The sequence below is a fragment of the Bactrocera dorsalis genome, chromosome 1, assembly GCF_023373825.1.
Source record: "Bactrocera dorsalis isolate Fly_Bdor chromosome 1, ASM2337382v1, whole genome shotgun sequence".
Classification (NCBI taxonomy): Eukaryota; Metazoa; Arthropoda; class Insecta; order Diptera; family Tephritidae; genus Bactrocera; species Bactrocera dorsalis.
Window position 1 is genome coordinate 19,684,771 of NC_064303.1, and position 22,836 is coordinate 19,707,606.

The following is a 22,836-nucleotide window of genomic DNA, read 5'->3' on the forward strand; positions in this document are numbered from 1 at the left end:
GAGTATATATGTATTTATATATATATGTGTGTGTGTTGATTGCATTAGTATTTCGTAGCTCTCGTAGTGAACGGCAACGTGAAATGGCAGTTTGCAGAATTAAGAATTAAAATTAAAAGTAGCATAACGGCATAAATAAAACGCTGAAAAAATGAGGGAAGCAGTGTAAAAGCAAATAATGAACTAGAAAGAATTCAGCCACTGCGAGTGTATTTTTATTGTGCCAAAATTTCAAGTTCAGTTCAATTTTACCTTTTGCTCATGAGTAAGCTTATTTGCTGTTTGTTTAAGCGTTTAATGAACTTGTAAATTATCAGGAATTTAAATTGACTGAAAAAGGGTTAGGTTAGGTTAGGTTACATTAGATGCCTGATCGAAGATCGCACGTAGACTGTTATACTCGTATGTAGTCCTTTGTGAAGCCACAGAAAAGAAGAACTCCTATGTTAGCAGCCAATCAAATTTGCACAATTTCCATTCCCGTCAGTTCGATGGAATGTCTGAAGGTATGTGCTCCCAAGTGCTTAGGTGTCGACCTCTCAAACTTGGGATAGTCAAGAAGGAAATGTTGAGTTGTTTCCACCTCATCTTCTTTCATACAGCTTCTGCGAACGACTTCTGATAAGATTCCCAACCTTACAGCAAGGGCGACAAGGGGGCAATGACCTCTTAAAAGCCCACAGCTAGGGAGAGGCTAGTCCTAATGAGGTCAAAGAAAGCAGATCAAACAAGAAATTACCGGATAAGCGTTTAGTTGAAGACCTGTGATCCATCTCGGGCAAAAGGCATTTGCGACAACGTATATACAAATGGTTGCTTCAATTCCGCCACGGCCCCATGCAAGTATTATCACAAAGACACCTGATACTATTCTTAGCGGTGTTAAGCGCTCCTCGACCAACCCTGAAAGCACTGTTAATGAGTCCAAGGCTAGTATTACCGCTCTGCTATCTATGTAAATGGGCACTTCTCTTAAGGAGGTTGCACTCCGAAGCAGCAGAACTACTGCTATCTTAATGGCTGCAACCTATGTTTGAAGGCCTTGCAATAGGCCCCAAGCTTTGATCCATCTGTAAAGAAGCTTACTGCCCTCTCCTCCAACGGCTTCTTCCTACCCATATCTCTCTTCTCGGTTTATGGGTAGAGAAGAAGCCGCTAGAGTTCGGTTTGGCGACTCCATGATCCAAGTGATCTGGTATGAAAGTCAAAGTGCTTGAGGATATCCGAATGTACAGATGTGTGTTCTTTTGGGAACCCAGAATCTCTGAGCCTGATACCAACTTTCGGAGTCATACACCTTCGTCAAAAATCCAGTTTCCGTGAGTGACCCTACGTTTTGCCAATGGCTTTTCTACAGCAGTATAGGCAATCATGAAAGCTTCCTATCCATGGATCGCCTGCTTCAAGCGGTCCAGTTTTTCGCAGTAGATGGTAGAATGAAGCGTCTGGTCATATGGGAGCTGCTCATAGTGGATGATTCCGTTCCAATCCTACCAAACACATAGCAAAACCTTCCTGACCGTCAATCCCGGCTTGGCCACTGTTTGAGATGATTCACCGGCCTTCGACCACGACCGTTTTGGCTTGATATTGTCATATGTGATATATTTTTTTGTCGCCAGTCACTCAAATTGTTTAAGTCCGTTCTGTTTCAGTAGCATATCGCAGGCGTTGATTCGGTCCAGAAGGTTTCTTTGCGTGAAATTATGTGGAACCCAAACATTAAGCTTTTTTGTGTATCCAGCCTTCTGCGGATGGTTTAAAATTGTTTAGTGACTAACTCTCATGCTCTGGATGATGCCACGAGATGCCTCCCATTCCACTAAACGCATTGCAAAACCGTCCAAACTGTAAATTCTGACTTCACCTCCATTTTCCCAGTTTTGTTACTTTTCATGTATTCATTTTGTTGCGATGAAGCAGCGATTCCTAGTTGGGCATTCAAGTCCACGAGTTTTTTAACAGGTTCGCAGATAAGAGCTTCTGAGTAATCGAAACAGTGCTTAGATGGAAAGTTTTTCCTGACTAAATGAAATAATGCTTACGTGACGATCGGGCTCGAAGAATTCCATTATCGACAATTGCCTCTACAGAGTATGGTTCCGATTTGGATATTGTACATAATTAAGCAAATTTTATAATGTTCTACTCTACTGGAGAATGTGGCAATATTAGCATTTCATATACTAACACAATAAGACAAAATAAAACTAAACCTCTCATAAATCATTTGAAGGCAGAAAGGTTGAATCATGCAAACACGACTCAGTACTGCCATTAACACTTGTTAAAACCAGCATATTTCCGCGGTTGAATGCTGAACAAGGCACACTTCGCGCGTATTCTCGAGCATATTCTATTTTATTTCGCAAACAATGTCTTTGGGGAGTAATTACTTTGCATCGCTGAAGCGAAGAATGCCATGAGAAATGGCTGTGAGTGAATTGTAAGTATGTATGAAAATAAAGCATAGCCAAATAAGAGCAGAAATAAAGCGAGTGTGTAAAAACATGAAAAAATCCTGGCAGATAGGTCATGTTGTATCACAGAACACAAGCAAAAAGCGAAAAAAAAGGAAATAAAAAATTCGCGCCGAAAAATGTTAATGAAATAAACATGTTTATTATGCGTGGCGCTCGACGCTAATGCTGACAAACAACATGACGCAAGGTAACATTGATGATCATTTAGGGATTTTGATAAATTAACTTATTTGCAACATGAAGATTTCATTTGCGCCAAAGCTGAAATCAACGCCGACACATGCACACGCACGAAGCTATAAAAAATGAAAAAAATATCTGTGAGTGAGTACGTATGTAATATAAGTGCCAACAGTTACGCAGCGTTGTTCTCGAATGCCTGCACGCGCTTTTATCCTTATATCCTAGGAGAGCACGCTGCGGTGCACCGATGTTTAATAAAGCACGCAGATAAAAGAAGCGAAAAAAATGTTGTGTGAAAGCAAAGAAAAAAATGAAAAAATATACATTAGACATATACCTGCCTATGCTGCTGGTAAATGGCACTTTTCTGTCGACTCATTGCCCCAACAAAGTACCTTTAAATAAAAAAGAATGTAAATAAAAAGCGAAAGCAAAAAAAAAATTATATTTCCACTCGTGTTTACATGCCGCTTAGCGACTCAATTAGCCGGTGTTCAGCTGCAAAGCTGCTGCCTGAATGTTAACGTTACTGGTAGTGCTGCTCTTTACACCATTTTGTACTTCAACATCACCTGACCCTATTGTCCTTTTGGTCCTTTATAGATTTATCTTGCATTCAACATCAGCACTTCAATATGCTCATTTGTGTGAGCACTAATTATCGTATCGTGAGTACTTTACGGCTGCACTGCGAACTTCATTGAAGAAGTTGCACGAATGGAGTTGCATAAATGGATGTGTGTGGGTTGCTCTTTTGCAGAATTCTCTGAAAAATATGAATGGATTGCACAATGAGCACGCTGGAAATTGAATTCAATTATTTTGTATGGAATATGCGGCGCTTTCAAGGTTCCGTGTTGGATTAATCGAGGCATTCACTAACTTCACTCGGTGCTATGCACCTGTACATTGGTAATTGAGAAATCCAGTTCGCTCTTTTTTTTTACTCTGATAATCTGACCTTATCAACTTATTCCCATCTTCAGACGTCAAGAAAATGTTTTTTTTTTTTTAATTAATGCTTTGAAAAAAAGTTTGCCAAGAAGTTTGTAACACGTAGAAGGAAACTTGAAAGACTTTGCAAAATATATGCATAAATGATTAGCAAGTCGAGCTGGGACGATTTATCTAGTGTCTCTCTATATACATATATACGAAATATTCCCTCAGGTTTTTAGATATCGATCAGACATTTTGCACTCGTCCTTTTATCCCCAAAGAATAGCTGCTATACAAACTCAACATCTGAGTTGAGTGCTTGCATAAAAAACTTTTTCATTTGACGAGATGTATTAGCATGGGCTACTGCATAAAGCCTTGGTATAATACCCGAAGAAATTATTCTCATCGGACTAGTGGTTCAAAGCTGCCATAATTGTACGGATTTTTTTTTTTTAATTTCCCGGGGTATCTTCACAAGGCTTGGCATAGGTTATTTCCTAGGGCAATAATGTTATCCATGAAGCACTTTAACAGATCGGATTACTATAGCATATAGCTACCATACAAAAACTGACCGATTGAAATCAAGTTCTTGTAAGGAATCTTTTGTTCAGATGTCTTCGGTGCAACCGAAGTTAACAGGTTTCCTTCTTCAATATAAAATTGGTCTCATTCAATAATCATTATAATTGATGATTTAAAAGAAAAAATAATAAAATTGATGAAAGAAAAATTCCCTTGAAACACTTTGAAATGATTAAATTGAGTGGCAATGAGTTCATGTCTCAAGAATCGAAATAAAGGAAGTCAAGCGTATTAAATATAAAACGATGATTTTTTATATTTTATACCATTTCCCAGAAAGAAACAAATTTTAAATCCATTACAGTAATTAGTTGAGCTTAGAAATTAGATTACATACGAGTCCTTTGGTTCCATATTGCTGAACCTCTAAAACAGTAAGCTTTATCGCTCATCTTTTCAACATCCTTTTCTTACTCTGTATTCTTGGAATAACTCAGAGGAATCCTCAAAATTCAAAATAAAGGCAATACGAACCGGTAGTTTAGTGTACGGGATGGGGTTTTAGAATGCTTACTTTTATAACCTGTTGTCATGAAATGAGTCTCTGCGCCCAACACATCAATACATATTAGCCACTAATTATGTGAACACTTTTGCAGTTAATGGCACCAATACAAAAAAAGGTATCATTCGGACAGCTGTGATAATAGTCCCAAACGATTCTTAAATCTATTTGATATGAATCACCATATCATGCGAGTAACTGTCAACGATCTCAAGTTGAGAAGACCTACTTCTCTGAAGGGAGTAATATATATATGGCCTTAAAGACATCGGGTTTTAGAGATCTATTATCATGAGACTATACAGATATTGACAGAACGACATTAATTGGATAAAAGATTTGATAGACTTTAACATAATAACTAACCCCTATGGCGGAAATAGATTCAAATATAGCATCATTCTGTTCAAGTTGTGGAATAGCATGGCCCGAAATAAACATTTTCTCAAATTTTATTTTTATTACTATTTACAAGAAGCCAGTACTGCTGTATACAGTGGCTGAGCGATGACTTTCGTTTCAAAATGTCAGTCATTGATGTGAATTTGCAAAAGATTAAGGTCATTTGATCCGCTTTTCTTTTTCTGATGGCAATACAATGATTTTTATGCCCTGTCTTTCCAATTATTTTTAAGTTATCGTCATACTGATATCTAAAGATTATAATTATAACACAAACATCAAAAAAGTTTCAGCAAAGAACACTTTGCTGTTTTCTGCGTTAAATTTTAATCCGTGTCAAATCTGATCAAATGTAGATCGGACAGCGTTTAGTTCCACAAAAGAGTTCAGGAGTAAAGTAATCGAACGAAGCCTGCCGCAGATAGCAACTATGTGACGTGGAGAGTCGATTGGATTCTTCAAAAGTTCCAAGAAGATCCAACGTTTTAGAGCCAAATTTTTTAAAGCGATGAGGCACATTTCTGGATCAGTGGGTATGTAAGCAAGCAAAATTGTCGCAGTTGGGACGAAAAGCAACTTGAAGATATTCAAGAGCTACCATTTTATTCAGAAAAAACGACGGTTTGGTATGGTTTGTGGGCCGGTGGAATCATCGGTCCATATATCTTCGAAAGTGATGCTGGTGAAAAGGTATCCGTCAATGGCGACCGTTTTTGCGCCTCGATAACCGACTATTTGATACCTAAAATTGAAGCTCGTGATCTGGGCGACATTTGATTTCAACAAAATGGCGCCACTTCCCAATCATTGCATCAATCAATGGATTTTTTGAGAGAACACTTCGGTGAGCAGATAATTTCACCTTTTGGACCGTTCGATTGACCACCAAGATCGTGTGATATCACACCGTTCGACTTTTCCTATGGGGATAAGTATATAAAGTCTAAAGTCTATGCTAACATTCCTGCTTCGATTGAGGTTTTGCACCAAAACATCACGCGTGTCACTCGCCAGTTACCAGTCGAAATCCGGTATTCATTTTCTCAGTACCACAATTGCATTCAGCGCCTAAAAATATGCTACGTAAAATAAAAGAAGACTCAGCACCGTCTTCACTCTAACGCCATATGCTCTAAACTAACACCACCAGCAAACGCCCACGGGCATTCAACAATTCACCATAACCGCCAACCAACGCTTATCGCCTCGTTTTTGCTATCGTTGACACACGCAAAGTGATAAAAGTGAAAATCCATTAAATTTTCCACAGTTAATTAAACGCAAACAACCAGCGGAGTGCGTGTGCCACGATTTCCCACCAACAGTTGTAACAACAACAAGAATAACAACAACAGCTTGCATTACAACTACAATGTGGTGTATTTCGCCACAGTTCAGCGGTGTTTTTACCCACGATTCAAGCAACGCGAGGCGAACCGAGACAAATCGACAATCGGAAACCAAAAAACGGTGGTGACAACAGAAGTAAGCATACCATTAGGCGCGCTGCTGAGCTGTTACTGCTGGTATTTGTGTTGTAGATTTCTTTTTCTTCAATATTATAGTTTTTGTTTTTGTTGTTTTTCTGTTTGATTACGCTTCGCTTTAATGTCTAAAAGATTTTAATGATTGCCGCTAAAATTACGAATTTCTTCAAGTCGCTAACTTTAATTTACAGACCGTCCACAGCGATGACCTTCTTCAATTCTTCATGACCAACACGCACTGCTTTTCATCAAGTCATTTCACCTTTAATGCAATGAAAAGTAGATATTTCACTAGCTTGTAGTAGTTGCTCAATGCCCTTAGTTGCCTCACATTGCTGTAAGACTCAATCACTCATCCACTTTTTGGTATGTATGAGTGTGCGTGTGTGTGAGTAAGCGTGCGACAGCACTTTCTACTTCATCCTTTGAGATTGTGAAGATTGTATTGGCAGTGCATGGAGCATGGTGTGCGGTTTACTGAAAGCAATGAACTGCGTAGAAACCAATTTTCTTAATTGACTTATTGGTTTCCACACAATTTACACAGATTCAAAGAAGCGCACCGTTGTTGGCAGAAGACAAGGCGTATGGGGAGCACAGATATCGGAATAGGTATGTTTGAACGCAATTCTTCTTTGGATACTAAATGTAGACTTTTATATTACTTACATTTAACTAAGGTGATGAAGTTGATTGAGGCAAATTATTTTCTTGATTTAATGATATAATTAAAATGTTTATATTAGACTAATAATGATGTAATAGGCTTAGCGGAATTGCAAAGGCTATTGGATAATTAAATAATTTATATAAAGCAGGGTGGAGATTCTTGTCATACTATTGTTTAATATCTAGATTATATTCAACCAACATATTACTGTAGTATGTTAAACCAGCTGATCAAATTTGACCCGGACTGGTGCACAAAAACAGTTTCAGGCATTTTAATACAAATCTTCATTATCGCCTTTAAAATAGGCTCTTTTTGAGCCAATACAAGAATATCAATCAATGTTAATTTAATTTTCGACAAACTTTTTGTAAGCCTCGGCTGGCATGGTCTTCACTGCCTTCAGTCTGCAAATAACCTTTCAGGGGCTTCATTGGACTCACGTTTCCAGGTAGAAAAAATGTTATAAAAAAAAACTCGCGGTACTCACCTGTTGCTTTGGCAACGACTTTGCTGGGAATACGAATTAAAAGTGGGATAGCAGCTTATAGCTGACTGATGGTACGTATGTATATGCGCAAGGATCGAAAAAAAAGAAAGAGGCTCGGCGCCGTCCGTCGGTCCCTTTTGTCCATTGTGTACGGTGTCCTCGTGTGTGTGGTGTATATGATGCAGGTGTGTTAAGTATGAGGTGTGGATGATGTATATGGTGTAGTTGTGTTACATTATGAGGGGGGTCATTTAGCCACCAGGAGAGAAGCTTTTTTTTTTTGCCAAAGTCACAGGTACCCAAATCTGCTGAATACGGTGGTTGAGCGATGGCTCCCGTTTCGTGTTTGGCCAAGAACGTTTTTGCTTAGAACGCTTTTTACAGAAACCCAAATGTGTTGCGTCGATCTGTAAGTGATGTTGAGAACTTACGCTATCCCTCTGGTATCAACACGATGATTTTCGTGTTGAAGTAGAATAAATAGGAAGAGGTTATGGTTACATAAAAAGTGGTGCTCTTACTCCATACTTACTTACTCCGCCAATAATCTATGCGGTTTTGTGTCATGGAGTGCGCTCAGAAAAATGACACCAGCTAAGCACCTGGAACATGTTCAAAGAATGGTCGTAAGACTGTTGTTAGACTTAAGGAAGTTGGGTATATGAGGGGCCCCATGCAGAGACACACTGAAATTCTTCACTATTTCTTTTGCATTCCTACCCCAGAGTGTTCTCCTGACGGTTCCTTCTCAGCTCACACACCTGCGAAGGATTTGTGGATCGATGTCGTTGGAGAAGGGGTGTAGTACGCTTTTTAGCGGATACGTCGAAGTTAAGAGCGTAGAGTGGAATAAGTGGAGTTGTCTTCTGTCGGGAGCAATTTCAGACTATCAGACCACTGTAACGTTTTTCAAGGGGAGGTGACTGCCACCAAGACGGCAATGGATGTACTGCTTCGAAATGCAGCTTCCTTCAAGCAATGCCTGATATTATTAGTAAAAAAAAAGTGCCTGTTCACAGTACCCGGAAACTGTAAAACCGATGATCTGGTTAAAAAGGGCACCCTTTCCACAATTTCATCCAATTGAAATTGAAGCGGTTCTCCGTTGACTTCTTACGTTCCGGCGTTGAACCTTTGGACCTTCAATGAACACAACAGACGCTGGTCAACAGCAAGGTCTTGTGCAACCGCAAGACCCTTCTGGTCCCGAGCCACAAGTGATCTTCCGAGTAAATCTCGCCACAGGTGTTCTGACTGGACACTTTCCAATAGGTTTACACTCGGCTAGGCTTACTATTCTTTGAGGCCCTCTTTGTAAAGTATGAAGGAAGACGAGCTGGCCTCGTTGTCCAGGTTTTACCAGGCTGCGATAGAAATATCTCTGTGGATACACTTTTGGTGCATTTAGAGAAGTTGTTGGGCTTGATGCTTGATATTAACTGCCTTACTAAGTTTGTGGCAGGCTCAAAACGCTTCATCGAACGATGGGGACCTGGTCCCCTTCCTTTTCCTTCCCGCAAAAGCGAATATCATTTCCAGTGAGATTCATCGATTGCGGTTCCGTCTGGACTCCAAATGAGATTCTTACCGACAAAAACATCAGAAAAGTTCACAAAATAATTTTTGATGATTGGTGGGTATCGCGGTAGCTCACTTTGGATCAAAATACCGACGAGTGGATGATTCGGAACAGTGCTTAGAGATTTTTGAGTATAATTAGCCCGAGGTTTCGCGTTGATATGGTACAATGGATAAAACATGGCTCCATCATTTTACTCCGAATTCTAGTCATCCGAGTAAACTGCACACGCTGAACCCCGTTCGAATGCGTGGAAATAGCCGCAGTCGGCTTGCAAAGGTTGTAGCGTCTGTATTTTGGAATGCGTATGAAATAATTTTTATTAACTATCTTGAAAAGAATGGCCATCAATAGCGAGTATTATATAGCGTTATTGAACGGTTTGAAAGACGAAATCGCCGGAAAATAGCCGCATTTGAAAAAATCGAAAATGCTGTTTCCCCAAGGCAATGCAAAGTGATACAAGTCAGTGAAAACGATGCCAGAAATCCATGAAGTGGGTTTCGAATGTCTTTCGCATCCATCGTGTTCTCCAGATCCGTTCTCTAGCGAGTATTTTCTGTTCTCAAATCTTAAAACAATGCTCACTGAGAAAAAAATTTCGTCGAATGAAGAGGTGAACGACGAAACTTAAGCCTATTTGGAAGCAAAAGTACTACAAAAATGGTATCGAAAATTTGGAGGGGCGCTATAACCAGTATAGTACTTATCACCCTTGAAGAGAACTATTTTGTGTTTTACTATGGCAGACCGGGAACATTACAATTGACTTGTTATTTCGTATATAAAGCATTACTCATATGTTTACTTGTTTTAGTTCGTAGCGTTTCTTAGTAAAAATAGCTAAAAAGGCTAACCCAACCTGTATGCCATCAAATCTAAAAACACGTTTTAATTTTTTGCTTTAATTTTTTGCTCTAAACAATTTTTCCTTTATTACTTTCATATAGCATTCATACAAATAATCACTATGTAAGATAGTACTTTTCTGAGTAAACAGCTCAAATTATAGACTTAATACTATTTTGCATACAATGTATGTATATATACATATGTATGTTTATATTATTACTAAATGAAATGATCGTAAAACATTATATAATATTTTAAATATAGTTTTGCAAACATGCAAACAGTAAGAAACTTTCAATATTACGCACTATATATATATATATTTATAATATATTAATTTCTCAACTAATATATAAATTATATTATAAATGATTTAGCATACATTTATGTTTGTTTATTTTAGCAATTTCTTTTTGTTGTTTTTTACTCACTTATTAACTCCGTAGCAATTTTAGGCGGGGCAAAGAGGGTTGTTGCAATTTTATGCTTAAGCCACGAAGCTTACACAGTTATACATACATATGTTTTTTTTATATATAATTTAACGTTTTTGTAGCAATTCTTCTCATAACTACCCTTTTATATATGGTATGTATATATATGAACAACTTTTGAATATATGTATATTTATATATGTATATACACGTATATAATATCTATATTTCATGAGCTACTAATTTTTGGATATTTTTGTTTTTTTTAATTTATGATTTTTTTTTATCAATTTTGTTTATAACAATTTTAACTTGAATCGCATTGCTTGATATGTATGTTAATGATTTTTTGTAATCAACGCATTTAACCTAACCACTTTCTCTAATATATTTTTAAATATCATTTTACTCAGTTACACTTAAGCATAATTTAAATTAAGGTTTGATTTTGAATTTTGTTCTGCAATCCAGTTAGCCACTATTAGGTATAAGTTTCCGTTAGTTGCCTAGTGTGTGTATGGTATTAGTTTTAGGTATTTATTCACTCATTCATTCATGTTTAATTATATATTGTATATTTACAGTTCTTATAAATAATTTATTTACACTATATGCTTAAGCTTTCGATATATCAACTTTTACATAGCTTCTGCTTAATTTCATTGAATTGTGTGCATACAGTCTTTCATATCATACAAGCAGCGTTTAACATTGCTTATTTCATTTGATGTGTAGACTACTGTTTATGTTAATATTTTTTATATATATTTAAATAAAATGTTCAGAAAATTTATGCTTAATTCCATAAAATATTTTTTTAAATGATTCAAAATCAAAAATCCTTTAAAATCTCTGCAGTTTGATACCTTCTCTTGCGAGTGATGCTCAAACACATATTTCCATACTCCACCAGCTTTTGAGAAAGGCAACAGTTAAAAAAGAAGTCATAGTAGGTTGAAACCTTAACCTTAACTACCTTAGCGCGGCATTGAACCATACTTTCTCTTCAAATGTACTAAGCTAAGGCGCACACCTTTCCTAAATATATATATGTGTGTGTCATAGGTATGCTCACGAATAAGCGAAAAGGAGAGAGAGAGAAAAAATACCATAGCGTGGTTTTAAACCAAATGAAATAAACTAGTGCGGATTTTATATTTTTAACAATTTTTTTTTTTCAATTTAAGAAGAATCTCTTTTGTTATTTTACAGTTTTTTTTCTTCCTCAAATATAAAATAGTATATCTGTAATATTCTAGTGAATTCTTTTTTGGGAGTAAAATAAGTTTTATAATGTTGAGTGTTAAAACTTTACTTGTTGGCATTAAAATGTATACAAATACTCTTTCTTTCCTACATAAAGCAGTGGTTTCCGAATAATATCAAGTGATGCTGCTGAAGTAATAGCCAGTATGATACCCCTTGACATGCAGGGTGACGAATATGAGCGGGTATATAAATTATCACAAGCATCTATAGGAGCCAAAAGAAAAGAGAGAGCCAAATCTTGACAATATGGCAATAGCGGTGGCAAATCTCACTCAAAGGACGGTGGACCCACATACTGATACCGGACATTGACTCGTGACGAGATGGCTACCTGCAGTTCCATCCAACCAAAATACTAGGCAGACCTGGCTGCTGAAGAAGCTCCGTGTACAGATTCCAGCATGACATTAGTCCGAATTCTTTGTGTTCAGAGTGCTCTGATGACTCTGAGCATGTATTTTTGTATTGCGCACTGAGAACTGGAAAGCTGTCAGCGAAATGGCAGCTTCAATCATGACAAAACTGAGACATCTAGGGCAGCTTAGGCGTCCATCAGAGGAGACTTAAATCTCTTATCACTCTCATGAAGTAATAATTAAAATAATTAAGATTTTTTTGTAGAGCGGAAAATTTTGTATTGGAATATTGTTTTTCGAAAGCTGTAATTTAGGATATAATGAGCGGTAATGTGGTGTCGTCATGCTTCTAGGTATGCAGTTACAGTAGTTGACTATACCCAATTTCTAATCTTGCGTTTTCGCCGGGAACCTTGGAAACTTAGACAATCTTTATGTTAGATGCGGTAGCCAATCCGTGACATCACTGCCGTCCAAGAAATGCATTGGGCGGGACAAGGACAGAGACGAGTATGTCCTTGTGGCATTTACCACAGTGGTCATTTAAAAAAGCGAAAATTCGGTGTGGGATTCGTGGGTGAAAAAAGACGCAGACGGAAGAGAAGGACAATGCCTTCTATAAGCAGTTGAGGCGTGCTAAGGTCATGTTGTCCTGATGGAATAGTATACCTTAACCTTGAAGGCTTTCTAACCAGTATCCGCCAAAGGAAGCAGACCACCACTGCGTTGGAGAGATCAGGTGGAGAAGGACTTTGCTGCCCTTGGTATCTTGAATTGGCGCCAAATAACAAAAAGAAGTAAAGATGCCGTTGTTAACCCGGCTATAACCGCGTAAAAAGTTGTGTAGTCCAAAATAAAAAATTAAAAAAAAAACGAAAAAATCATATGTTTTACACTTAAACGGTAAAGTGGATATGGTTTAGGCAAGGTTCAAATTGAAAATAATGACCTTGTTCACATAGGATAATTTTATAACGAAAAACTGTAACTTAAGGGAGTTTGGAAATCAACTTGGCGAACCCCGTACATTCACTTTAATTTCATTTATAGAATTTTGATTATAAATTTATAAAAATAATATTTAACTTATAAAAAAAAACAATAATTTTTTTTTCAATTCACCATTTCCAGTATACATATGTATATATTATACAAATATATATCGGAAATCATATTCTATCATATTTTTGTATGAGGAAGCATTATTTTATATGTTCACCTTACATATAGTTAAATATCTTTCCACTTATTTTATTTATATATTTATTTACAAGAATTTCAAATTTAAAAAAAAAAATAGTTCTAAACTCAACCTAATAACTATTTTATCATATAATTTTTTTTGCCTTATTTCAAATATATATTTGTTAAATTTCATTTCTTATTTATTTTATAACTTTCATTGGCTTCACTTACCATAAATTACCAATAAAACTGAAAAATTTGCAATATCTTTACCATATATACATTTGCTTATCCAAAAGCTAAGCTCCTTATGCGCTCTACAATTTTTGCTCCATAATTTTAACTTGCAGCATTGCAACGACTTAATACTCGCAACTTACACACTTGCACAAATTCATTGCAGCAATATTTACATACAAGCACATACAAATCATAAGCAGCCAACAGTAAATCCTTTTAGCCTTAACAGTTACTCATACGCCACCGCAACCACAATGTCATCAGTGTATCAGCAGCTCTGCGCTCAGCAACTGTCAGACGTCAATCAGTACCGCAACTTTTCTGAACAGTAACAACATGGTGAACAACGCCATTGTTGTCACTGTCAATTTATGTTGTTGACAATGCGTTACAGCCGCAGCAGCTGAGTCGTAGTAACCATCCTCCAATTCGTTGCCAAGCATCATATCTGTGTAGGAGGAAAGAGAGAGCGGTAAAGAGAAAAGTTTTGTAGAAATATTAAGTAATTTATTGTTGCGACTTCGATGTAGTGTTAAAGTGATAGTTTAGAGATAGATGTAGCTGTAAATAAATAGTGTTTTTTTAGTGAGAATTTACAAAGTTCAATGGCCTCGTGAAAAGAAACTTAATATTTTTGCTCTTTCCTTGAATATATGGTGACATTCTGTTAGCTTCTATAAAATATATATAAAATATGTAGAATTAACTTATGTGGTTACTATTTTCGAATAACAACAACAAATAATTGTTCGAATAATAATTTTAAAGCTGTATATATAAAATGATAACCACCATCTTCAGAGCTTTAAAGGGTTATAAATGAATAAGAACAAGTCAGAAAAAAAGCTTTCCTTGTGAAATTTCCTTTGAAGAGTCAACCATTTTATTAGATAACTAAAACTACTGCTCATAATCGCAGGTGAAAACAAAACAATTTATTTTCACAATATATCATGAAAGAAAATTTGACTAGTCCGTCGATTATACTAGTCAAAATTTCTGTTATTGAGAAAATTTCCAAAAAAAATTTACCGTTCAGAGTGGCTTTAAAATCAAAAAATTGTGTTCTTTCAATCATCATCTTCAAAACGTAGTTAAAAAGGTCATATAAAAATTTGTTCACTTACTCTGAAAAAGCGTTTCTTGAAAAACAACATTTTTAAAGATCATTTGTGCTTAAGAAAAGTGAAAGTACGATTGGTTCTAAAAATCACAAACTTTTTTCGAAAAACAGCGGAGCGTTAATGTCTATAAAACAACACTCTGCGACTACCAGAATGTTATGAAACCATTATTACTGGCAATGAGCCTTGGACCTATGCTTACGACTCGGAAACGGACGATCAGTCGACCGAATAAAGTGGAAAACCACTGAGTTATGAGAGGGTGAGATTCAATATCTTTCCTATTTTTTAATATTTTTACATGAATTACTATTCATCTCACCCAACCTGAAACCCAGGAATTATTATTGGATAATATTCTACCGAATTCATTCAGCTCGCAGTGAGGAAAATAAGCAGCCGTAGCTGAAAGTGTATACCAAGCCCGGGGAGAGTCGATCCGTCGTCTTTCGCACCAACTTGCACTAATGTTTGGAACGACTTTACGCATTTTACGGCAAGATTACAAATTAGGAGCGTGGAAAATACAGCTTGTGCAAGAACTGAAGCCGGTCGACTCGGCTGCTTTGCTCCACGTCCTCTTGAAAAGCTCCAATAGGTTCCGACGCTTTCGAAGCAGATTTTATTCAAAAATGAAGTCCATTTTTGGCTCAATGGGTACGTAAATAAACAAGATTACCGCATTTCGGATCTAGAGTGATCTAAAGAGATTCAAGAGCTAGAATTCCATCTATATTAACAACGATTTGATGTGGTTGTGGTCCAAAGAATGTTGTTTTGAATGATAATACACATTCCCATTAGGTTTGAAGTTTCTGTTTCTGTTTTTTTTTTTCTTTTTTTTTTTAATAAGGGAACCTCGAAATTAAACCATCTCTGGAACACAGTAAATAAACTAGGTTGAGTCAAAGGAGTTTCCGCTCCACGTTTTCCACTTTCAATAGGTTAATCCAGGCGAGAATACTCAATAAAACTGAATGGATAAAAGGTTTAGTAAGGGAGGAGGATACTATCTCAATCTGTACCGATTGGTCCAAAATAACACTGCGGAGTAGCGACGGGGATATACTCCAGTATCGAGAAATCTCTCTAGCTCAGCTGTCCTCTCCTTAGCAGAAGTAGTAGACGTAGAGTAGGGCTGTATAGTTCTATTAAATAACTACAGAAATTTGTCATATAGATAGATAGATAAAAAATAATTGAGTTTTTTACTTATGGTCTATTGTGCCCTCCCCTACATCATCGATTGTCACAACGGTCTAGCGTATAATATACAGTACTAGTTCGAGAAGCTAATGGTCGCGATGGAGGTGAAGTGATCGCTATTCACGTAGATAGATTCAAAGGCATTGGGCCTGCTTCTACAAATTTCTGTGAAATCAGGATTCTGGAGTTGTCGGTTCCATGCGCAAGAGACTATGCCCATATTGTACAAGTGTTTCTTGAGCCTGCAGTGCCCAATATAGAACGTGACAGTGAGGCGGAATTTGCCTCAGGTGAGGCTGATCGTATTTCTTAAGCTTGCAACGTTGTATCCTTCCAATAGTAACTTGATATGTTGCATTTCAGTTGCCTGCTGGCAATGCCGCTTTCTCCCCACGCCCTCATTCTACCTTATATACAAAGAGACAGACGGCATTGCTAGCCTTGTGGTCGACAAAGATTAATTCCACTGAGGGAAAATATTCTTATGTAATGTAAATAGGAATTCGAAAATCCCAATATACGATCTGTTTATATCAATATTTAGATCTAAACTTTTCCAAAACTTGTTTTCGTAATTTCAGGCTATTCTTTTACTGTATCTAAAGAGAAAAATTAAAAGTATTTTTTGTCCCACCTTATTGTATATACATATATTTATTATTCGGTATAGACAGACAATTCAATAGCAAACGTTTTGGCTGATCATTATCATTACATTACATAACCGTCAATAACCAGAATGAGCATAAAATTGACTCACCCAAACCGAAAAAAACCTACGTGGAATGTTTACAAATCATTAAATGGTCGTGAAAAATTGGCTCGGTAGGCGTAAAATACAAACATTGTGGATGAAGAAAGGAAAAGAAGCGAACATTTATTGATATACAATTAGGAAGTTTGTGGTATAAAAGCTAACCAAACGGTACTTCAAGTGCGGTGGTTTTATTTGTACAAGCATTTTTTGACGTTTTTGTAAATACTTATTTTTTCTTTTCTAATTTTTTTTGTGTTGGCTTAGTCAAATAATAGGGGAGAAGGTAAACTGATACTTTGTTCAGCTTATGCTTGAGAAAAGAACAGATTTCTGGTTGCAGTGCTGACCTGATATTTATTGTAGGTAAATGTGTGTGTATATATGTATATCGTGCTGTTACAGTCTCAAGTGGCCGATCATTTTTCGAATAACTAATCCCACTCCCACCAAATAAGCTAAAAATACAAAGCACAACCTCATATCTACACATACACACATAAATAAAAGGCAGCAAAGTAAGCGAAAAGTTGAACCGGGTAGTATTTCTGGGTAGTGTTTGCGAAGTAGATAGGGTATGTAAGTAAGTAAGTGCATAGGTAAGTAAATAATCTTAATCTGCTCACCTTTTCGTTTGCCGAGATTCTCCATGTCCACGCCTTCGGACGCCTTCGACTGGTGATAAAGTTCCGAGCTCTTGATGCGTTTTTTGTTGCTGCCTAAATGCCGTGTGGAATTGTGGCGAAAGCGTTAAAGAAAAAGTGGAAATGTCGTTCAGTGAAAAATGGCTAAATAAATTGCACTTTCGGTTGCGTAAGAAATGCTTTCAAAGCGTAAATTATACATTTCATATTTCGTATGCAAAGGAAAACGAGTAGTGCGGACGCACAGTGGGTTTATGCCTTATAAATGTGTGTTAGCTGGAAAATTTGCGAGGTTTAAATATTGGAGCACTGAGTGGTGAATTGAAAAGAACAGTGGATTAAGTATTTATTTATTTATTTTTATAAATAAGTGCTCAGTTTAGCGCTCAGTGACCTATTTTTGTTGATGTTTATATTTTTAAGAGCTTTTATCGACGTGTGAGGTTCAATTTTGGATATACAACGAATGTACAGGCACTCCAAGTGTTAAAAAAGCCATAAATTCGGTTTGGAAAATTATTTTTAAAAGTACAAAAAGTGTAAAAATAATCATAAATTCAGGACCAATTCACTTTTGATCGATATCACTACCTTTTGGCTTAACTATGGCCTTGAACGGTCAAAAAACGAATCGCATGCTACCCGAATGTGACTTCCCGGTATTTTGCCTCATCACGGACAATGGCTTTCTTCAGCATTTCGAGACTGCCGTATTTTTTACTTCGGACTTTGCCCTCCAAAATGGTTCAGAGAGAAAACTCCATTGGATTCGCATTTGGTAAATTCGAGAGCCATTGTGTGGTCGTAATGAATTTCGGAACGTTGTTTTCCAATCATTCTTGGTTCACTCGCGCTTTGTGCTGAGTCTTCTTAATGGTTTGCGACCGAAATGTTTGTTTGCCCACGGCTTCAAAGGAGCCTCCAGAACACTTTCCTGATAATATGTCGCATTTACTTTGCCACCAGGCTCGATGAAAACAATTGGAGAGCGCCCATCTGCGTTGACAGCGACCCAAACCCTTATTTGTAGCGGGTGCTGTATCCTTGTGACCAACCGATGACTTAGATTCTCGTATCAACCGTCGGTCAAGTAAACGCTACCATTTTGAGAGTTTACGAATTGCAAAATTGGAAAAATTTGTTCGTCCGAAAACACAATGTGCGGACTTTGACCGCTTTCGGCCAAGCGAAGCAATTGCATCGCTCTCTCAAGTCTTACTTGTTGCTGCTTCAGTGTGAGATCATGGGCCTTTTAGAACTTGTAAGGCTTGACCGTGAGCTTATTTTTCAATATGCGTCAGATGCTGCGGTCTGATATTTTCAGTTTTTTAGCCATTTGATTGGCATTTTGTCGTGAATTTCGCTCAAGTCGCTTCTTTACTTTCCTGCTGGCTAAATATCTGGATAAACCTCCGGCAACCTAGACTTTCACCTAACCTAAATACTGAATGGGAATGGATGCTTTGGAAACTATCTTTTCTAAGATTAGTCCGTTCTATCCAACGTGAACAGAGTGTATAGAAGACTCTGAGCATGCATTTTTTCAATGACCTCGTTTTTCAAATATAAGGGAAAAGTTGAAGATCTCGCTTGGCGATAGTTTTTTGGTGGAAAATTTGACAGCACTCATGTTTCAGTCCTATGGTGGGTGGAAAGCTGTCGGCTTTAATTATGATAAAACTAAGAATCTAAAGAATATTAGATGCAAGTAAGTCCGTATGATAAATGAGACTTAAGTCTTTCTCTCTCCCATGAAGTAATACTTAATCCGATGGTGGTGGTGTGGGAGATATGAGCTGGAATTAAGAAGTTTGGGTATTTTCATCATTTTCAGCACTTTTTCTTAAACCTGTTGAAGGTCTTTGAAGTTGAGATCTCATAGACAATGGACCTGTAATAACCCCTACCAAATCACAAAACTCTCTCGTATATAAAAATATGATACATATATATAAACCAATATGTCTGTTCACTATCCCAGTCATCGCAAAGTAATTAGGTCGCACATGTTGCTTTTGTTGTTGTTCCAGACATAATGTGTTCCTCTAACTATTATCGGTGTCTTCAAGTGCAGCTGTATGGTTTTGGGCATCTTATGATGGCACTTGCGTTCTTGTCATCGGGTCAGGTCGGGTCAACTTTGCTATTTTACATGCTTTAAAGTTATTATTTGGGCATATAAGACTAGAGAATTGTTCGGACCTGAGTTTGGACAAAACATATTTATTATAGAAAACTTAGTTATAGAGTCTTTTAGTTTTGAGCTTATTAATGTATCAATAGCTGAGTTAATCTTTGAGAAGTTCGATTGATATGAATCGTTTACAGCATTTGGTATCTGCAGTTTTCGCATTTATCTTAACATAACCTCAAAATATCTTTGTATCATAATTTTCACACACTGTGCATAACTGTCGAACTATGATGCATTCTGACCTCACCTTACGCTTCGTTCTCACGATAGTTACTTACCATCGAGCGCGCGATTGTTGTTAGCCAAAATGCACGCCTGCCTGGTGGCGATTAAATTCGTGCGCCTGAGGATTTGTTTGAAGCCGAAAATAAATAATTTATTTGCCTCGCACTTTTTAGAGCAATGAATTATTTGGTTTTTTGTCTTTCATACACATATACACACATTCTCGTACACAGCACGTGCACAATGTCATCACAAAAGCCGACGCGAATGTAAGGGACGTCTAGTCTGCACGTAGCGGCATTGCTTTAGATATGAGAGTACACCAACCTTTAGTTATGGTGCTTATGCCATATACATATTCATAAAGAAATATGCGAGGAAAAAAATTGTAAAAAATTATGCCGAGTGGCTATTACTGCTTGCCTCGGCGTCAGCGTTGAATGGCGTCTACAACGCGGATGGAATAGACATTGGAGTGCGCCGATTTGCATTTGCATAGTCTTACCGCACTAACACACACACATATATGTTGATATGTACACATATACACAGCCACGTATAAAGAGTAGATACATAAAGCATTCACTATTGACAGGCGCTGGTCAGCGCTGACACTCACCTTTGTAACGTCCTTCCGAGTTCTCCACATAATTCACAGCAGTCGGTGGTATTCCTGCGAAAATAATAGCGAATAATGAAAAAATTTTTATGGATTAGTCAAATAAAAAAATCAGTTAAAAAATCACGGCAGCTGCACGCTAACTCCTACAACAAATCATACAAATTATGCAAATGAAAAGCGAAAAAAATGTGAAAAAATTAAAAATTTCGCAAAAAATCACGCCAGCATTCTTTCGTAGCATTCTAGAGCGCGAAATGTGTATGAATGAATTTCATTAAAATGCAGTGCCTCCCCACGCCCCTCGTTCCGCTGACGTAAATACTCGCAGTCGTGGTTGAAAATATTTAAATTCAATTACGTCCAAGTGCAGGTGTCTGCATACGGCCGAGCCGCTGCCAGCGAAGCGGTTAATATTTCTGCCATAGTTAATTCACTAAAAGAAATGCGCCAAGTTGGGCGCGCTATTCGGTTTAGGGGTCGCATTCATTGCCGCAATTTCGCGGATTATTTTTAAGCTGATTTGATCTTGAATGCAAATGTGTTGGGTTTTTGTTTTATGTTGCGTTTAAAAATGCCTTTCTTTTGTAGTATGTCATATTACTTTAATCATTGAAATCGCCTCAAAATCAGATTTAGATTTAAAGACGTTGATTTTCTATGCATTTATGATAAGACTTGTATCCATATCTATCTTGTGAAAATAAACATAGTGCTGGAAAAATAGATAAAATCGCATAGTCCGAACGTAATTTGTCGCAAAACAGCTTTCGAACCCTTTTGCCTAAGATTAGGTTAGGTTAGATGGTTCAAAGATCGCACATGGTCTGCTAGTTCTTTGTGAAGCCATAGAAAAGAAGAACTACTGTGTTCGAACTTATAAATTAGTAAAACGCTTAGTGGTCAATACAAATTTGCACAGGCGTTTAATTTTCATTCCCGCCAGTTCGGTAGGGTGTTTGATGGTATGCGCTCCCAAATGCTTAAGGCTTGACTTTTCAAACTCGGGAAAGTGACGAAGGAAGTATTGAGTTTTTTCCGCCTCATCTTCTTTCATAAAGCTGCTCCAGATGGCGTCTGGTGAGATACCCAATCTTACAGCTTAGGCAATGGTCTGTTAAAAGCCATATAACAAGAGAGAGGCTAGACCTACTGAGAGCAAAAATATCTCTGCATCTCTTTCGATCAATCACGGGTCAAAAGGATTTTGTCTAATTTCCTGGCTTTGCAATTTACTGCGATTCCGCTATGGTCGGCTTCCATACCAGTCTTATTACAAATACTATCGATGCTATTGATAGCGAAGTTAGGCACTCCTCGACTAACCATGAAGGCACTGTTTATGAGTTCTAGGCTAGTATCGCCGCTCTGCTATCTGAGTGAATGGTCACTTCTCTGAAGGAGGTGCACCCCAGAGCAGTAGATCTGCTGGTACCTTAAAGGCTGCAAACTCCGCTTGAAAGATACTGGAATTATCAGAAAGTCTGAAGCTGGAGTTTATAGAGAGCTCCTGTCATTAAAATCCTCTAACAACTTTCCCCAAGCTTTGAGCCATCCGTAAAGAAACTCACTGCCTCTCTCCTCCAACGACTTCTTCTTACCCAAAACTCCCTCATCGGTATATGGGCAGAGAAGGAGCCGCCAGATTTTGGTTTGGCGACTCCATGATCCAAGTGACCCGGTATGAAGTCAAAGTGTGTGAGGATATCCAAGTGTTCAGATACCTGTACTTTTAAGAGCCAAGATTCTCTGAGTAGGATAGCAATTTTCGCAGCAACACAACTTCCGACGATGTATACGGGCACTATGTACAAGATGGCATTAAGTGTCATGGTTGGAGTGGGGTTTATTGCACCAAAATGCTTATGAGCGCGGCCCGTTAAACGCTTTCGAGCCTTTTGCCTAAGTCTGCATAAAAAAAACCACACGGGTTACGACAAAAATATTTCGTGAACCGAAGCCGCTCCGAATCGCAAAAAATCGATCGAAGTGGACGGATACTGGTAATAAATTGTGACAATTACGATAAGATCAAGTCACAAGGACCGTGACGCATACGCAATGAGCCGACGCAAACGTTGACCAAGACAGCAATGGCCAATGACCAATGGGAGAGGAATTGTGTTTCATCATGACAACCCCCAGATTAATTGGAAAGTTCGTATATATCCACCACATGGTCCGGATCTAACGACATCGGACACCTCACCTGATATACCATGTGCCAAATCTTGGAAAATACCCGTGAAAAGAGAACCAAATGCACCACCTATTCAAAGCTGCTTTTGACAGCACGAAAAGGAGCTGCTTTTATGGCGCGATGTGCGGCTTTGGTATCCCTGCAAAACTGATATGGCATATAATTTCATATTATGATTTACCTGTTATTATTAAAAAATATATATATA

General features: G+C 37.6%; 1 protein-coding gene across 3 annotated transcripts in view; it reads right to left on the bottom strand.

The window, feature by feature from the left end:
* Nucleotides 1-11,444: 11,444 nt before the first annotated feature.
* Nucleotides 11,445-22,836, bottom strand: part of LOC105224077 (limbic system-associated membrane protein) — a 112,873-nt gene continuing 101,481 nt past the window's right edge. For all 3 annotated transcript variants that reach the window (XM_049457867.1, XM_049457873.1, XM_049457865.1), the window contains exons 9-11: nt 20,429-20,482; nt 17,373-17,465; nt 11,445-14,110 (exon numbers count right to left, since the gene is read on the bottom strand). In XM_049457867.1, the coding sequence (XP_049313824.1) occupies nt 13,956-14,110; nt 17,373-17,465; nt 20,429-20,482 (302 nt within the window). In that variant the 3' untranslated portion in view covers nt 11,445-13,955. The remainder of the gene's footprint in view (nt 14,111-17,372; nt 17,466-20,428; nt 20,483-22,836) is intronic.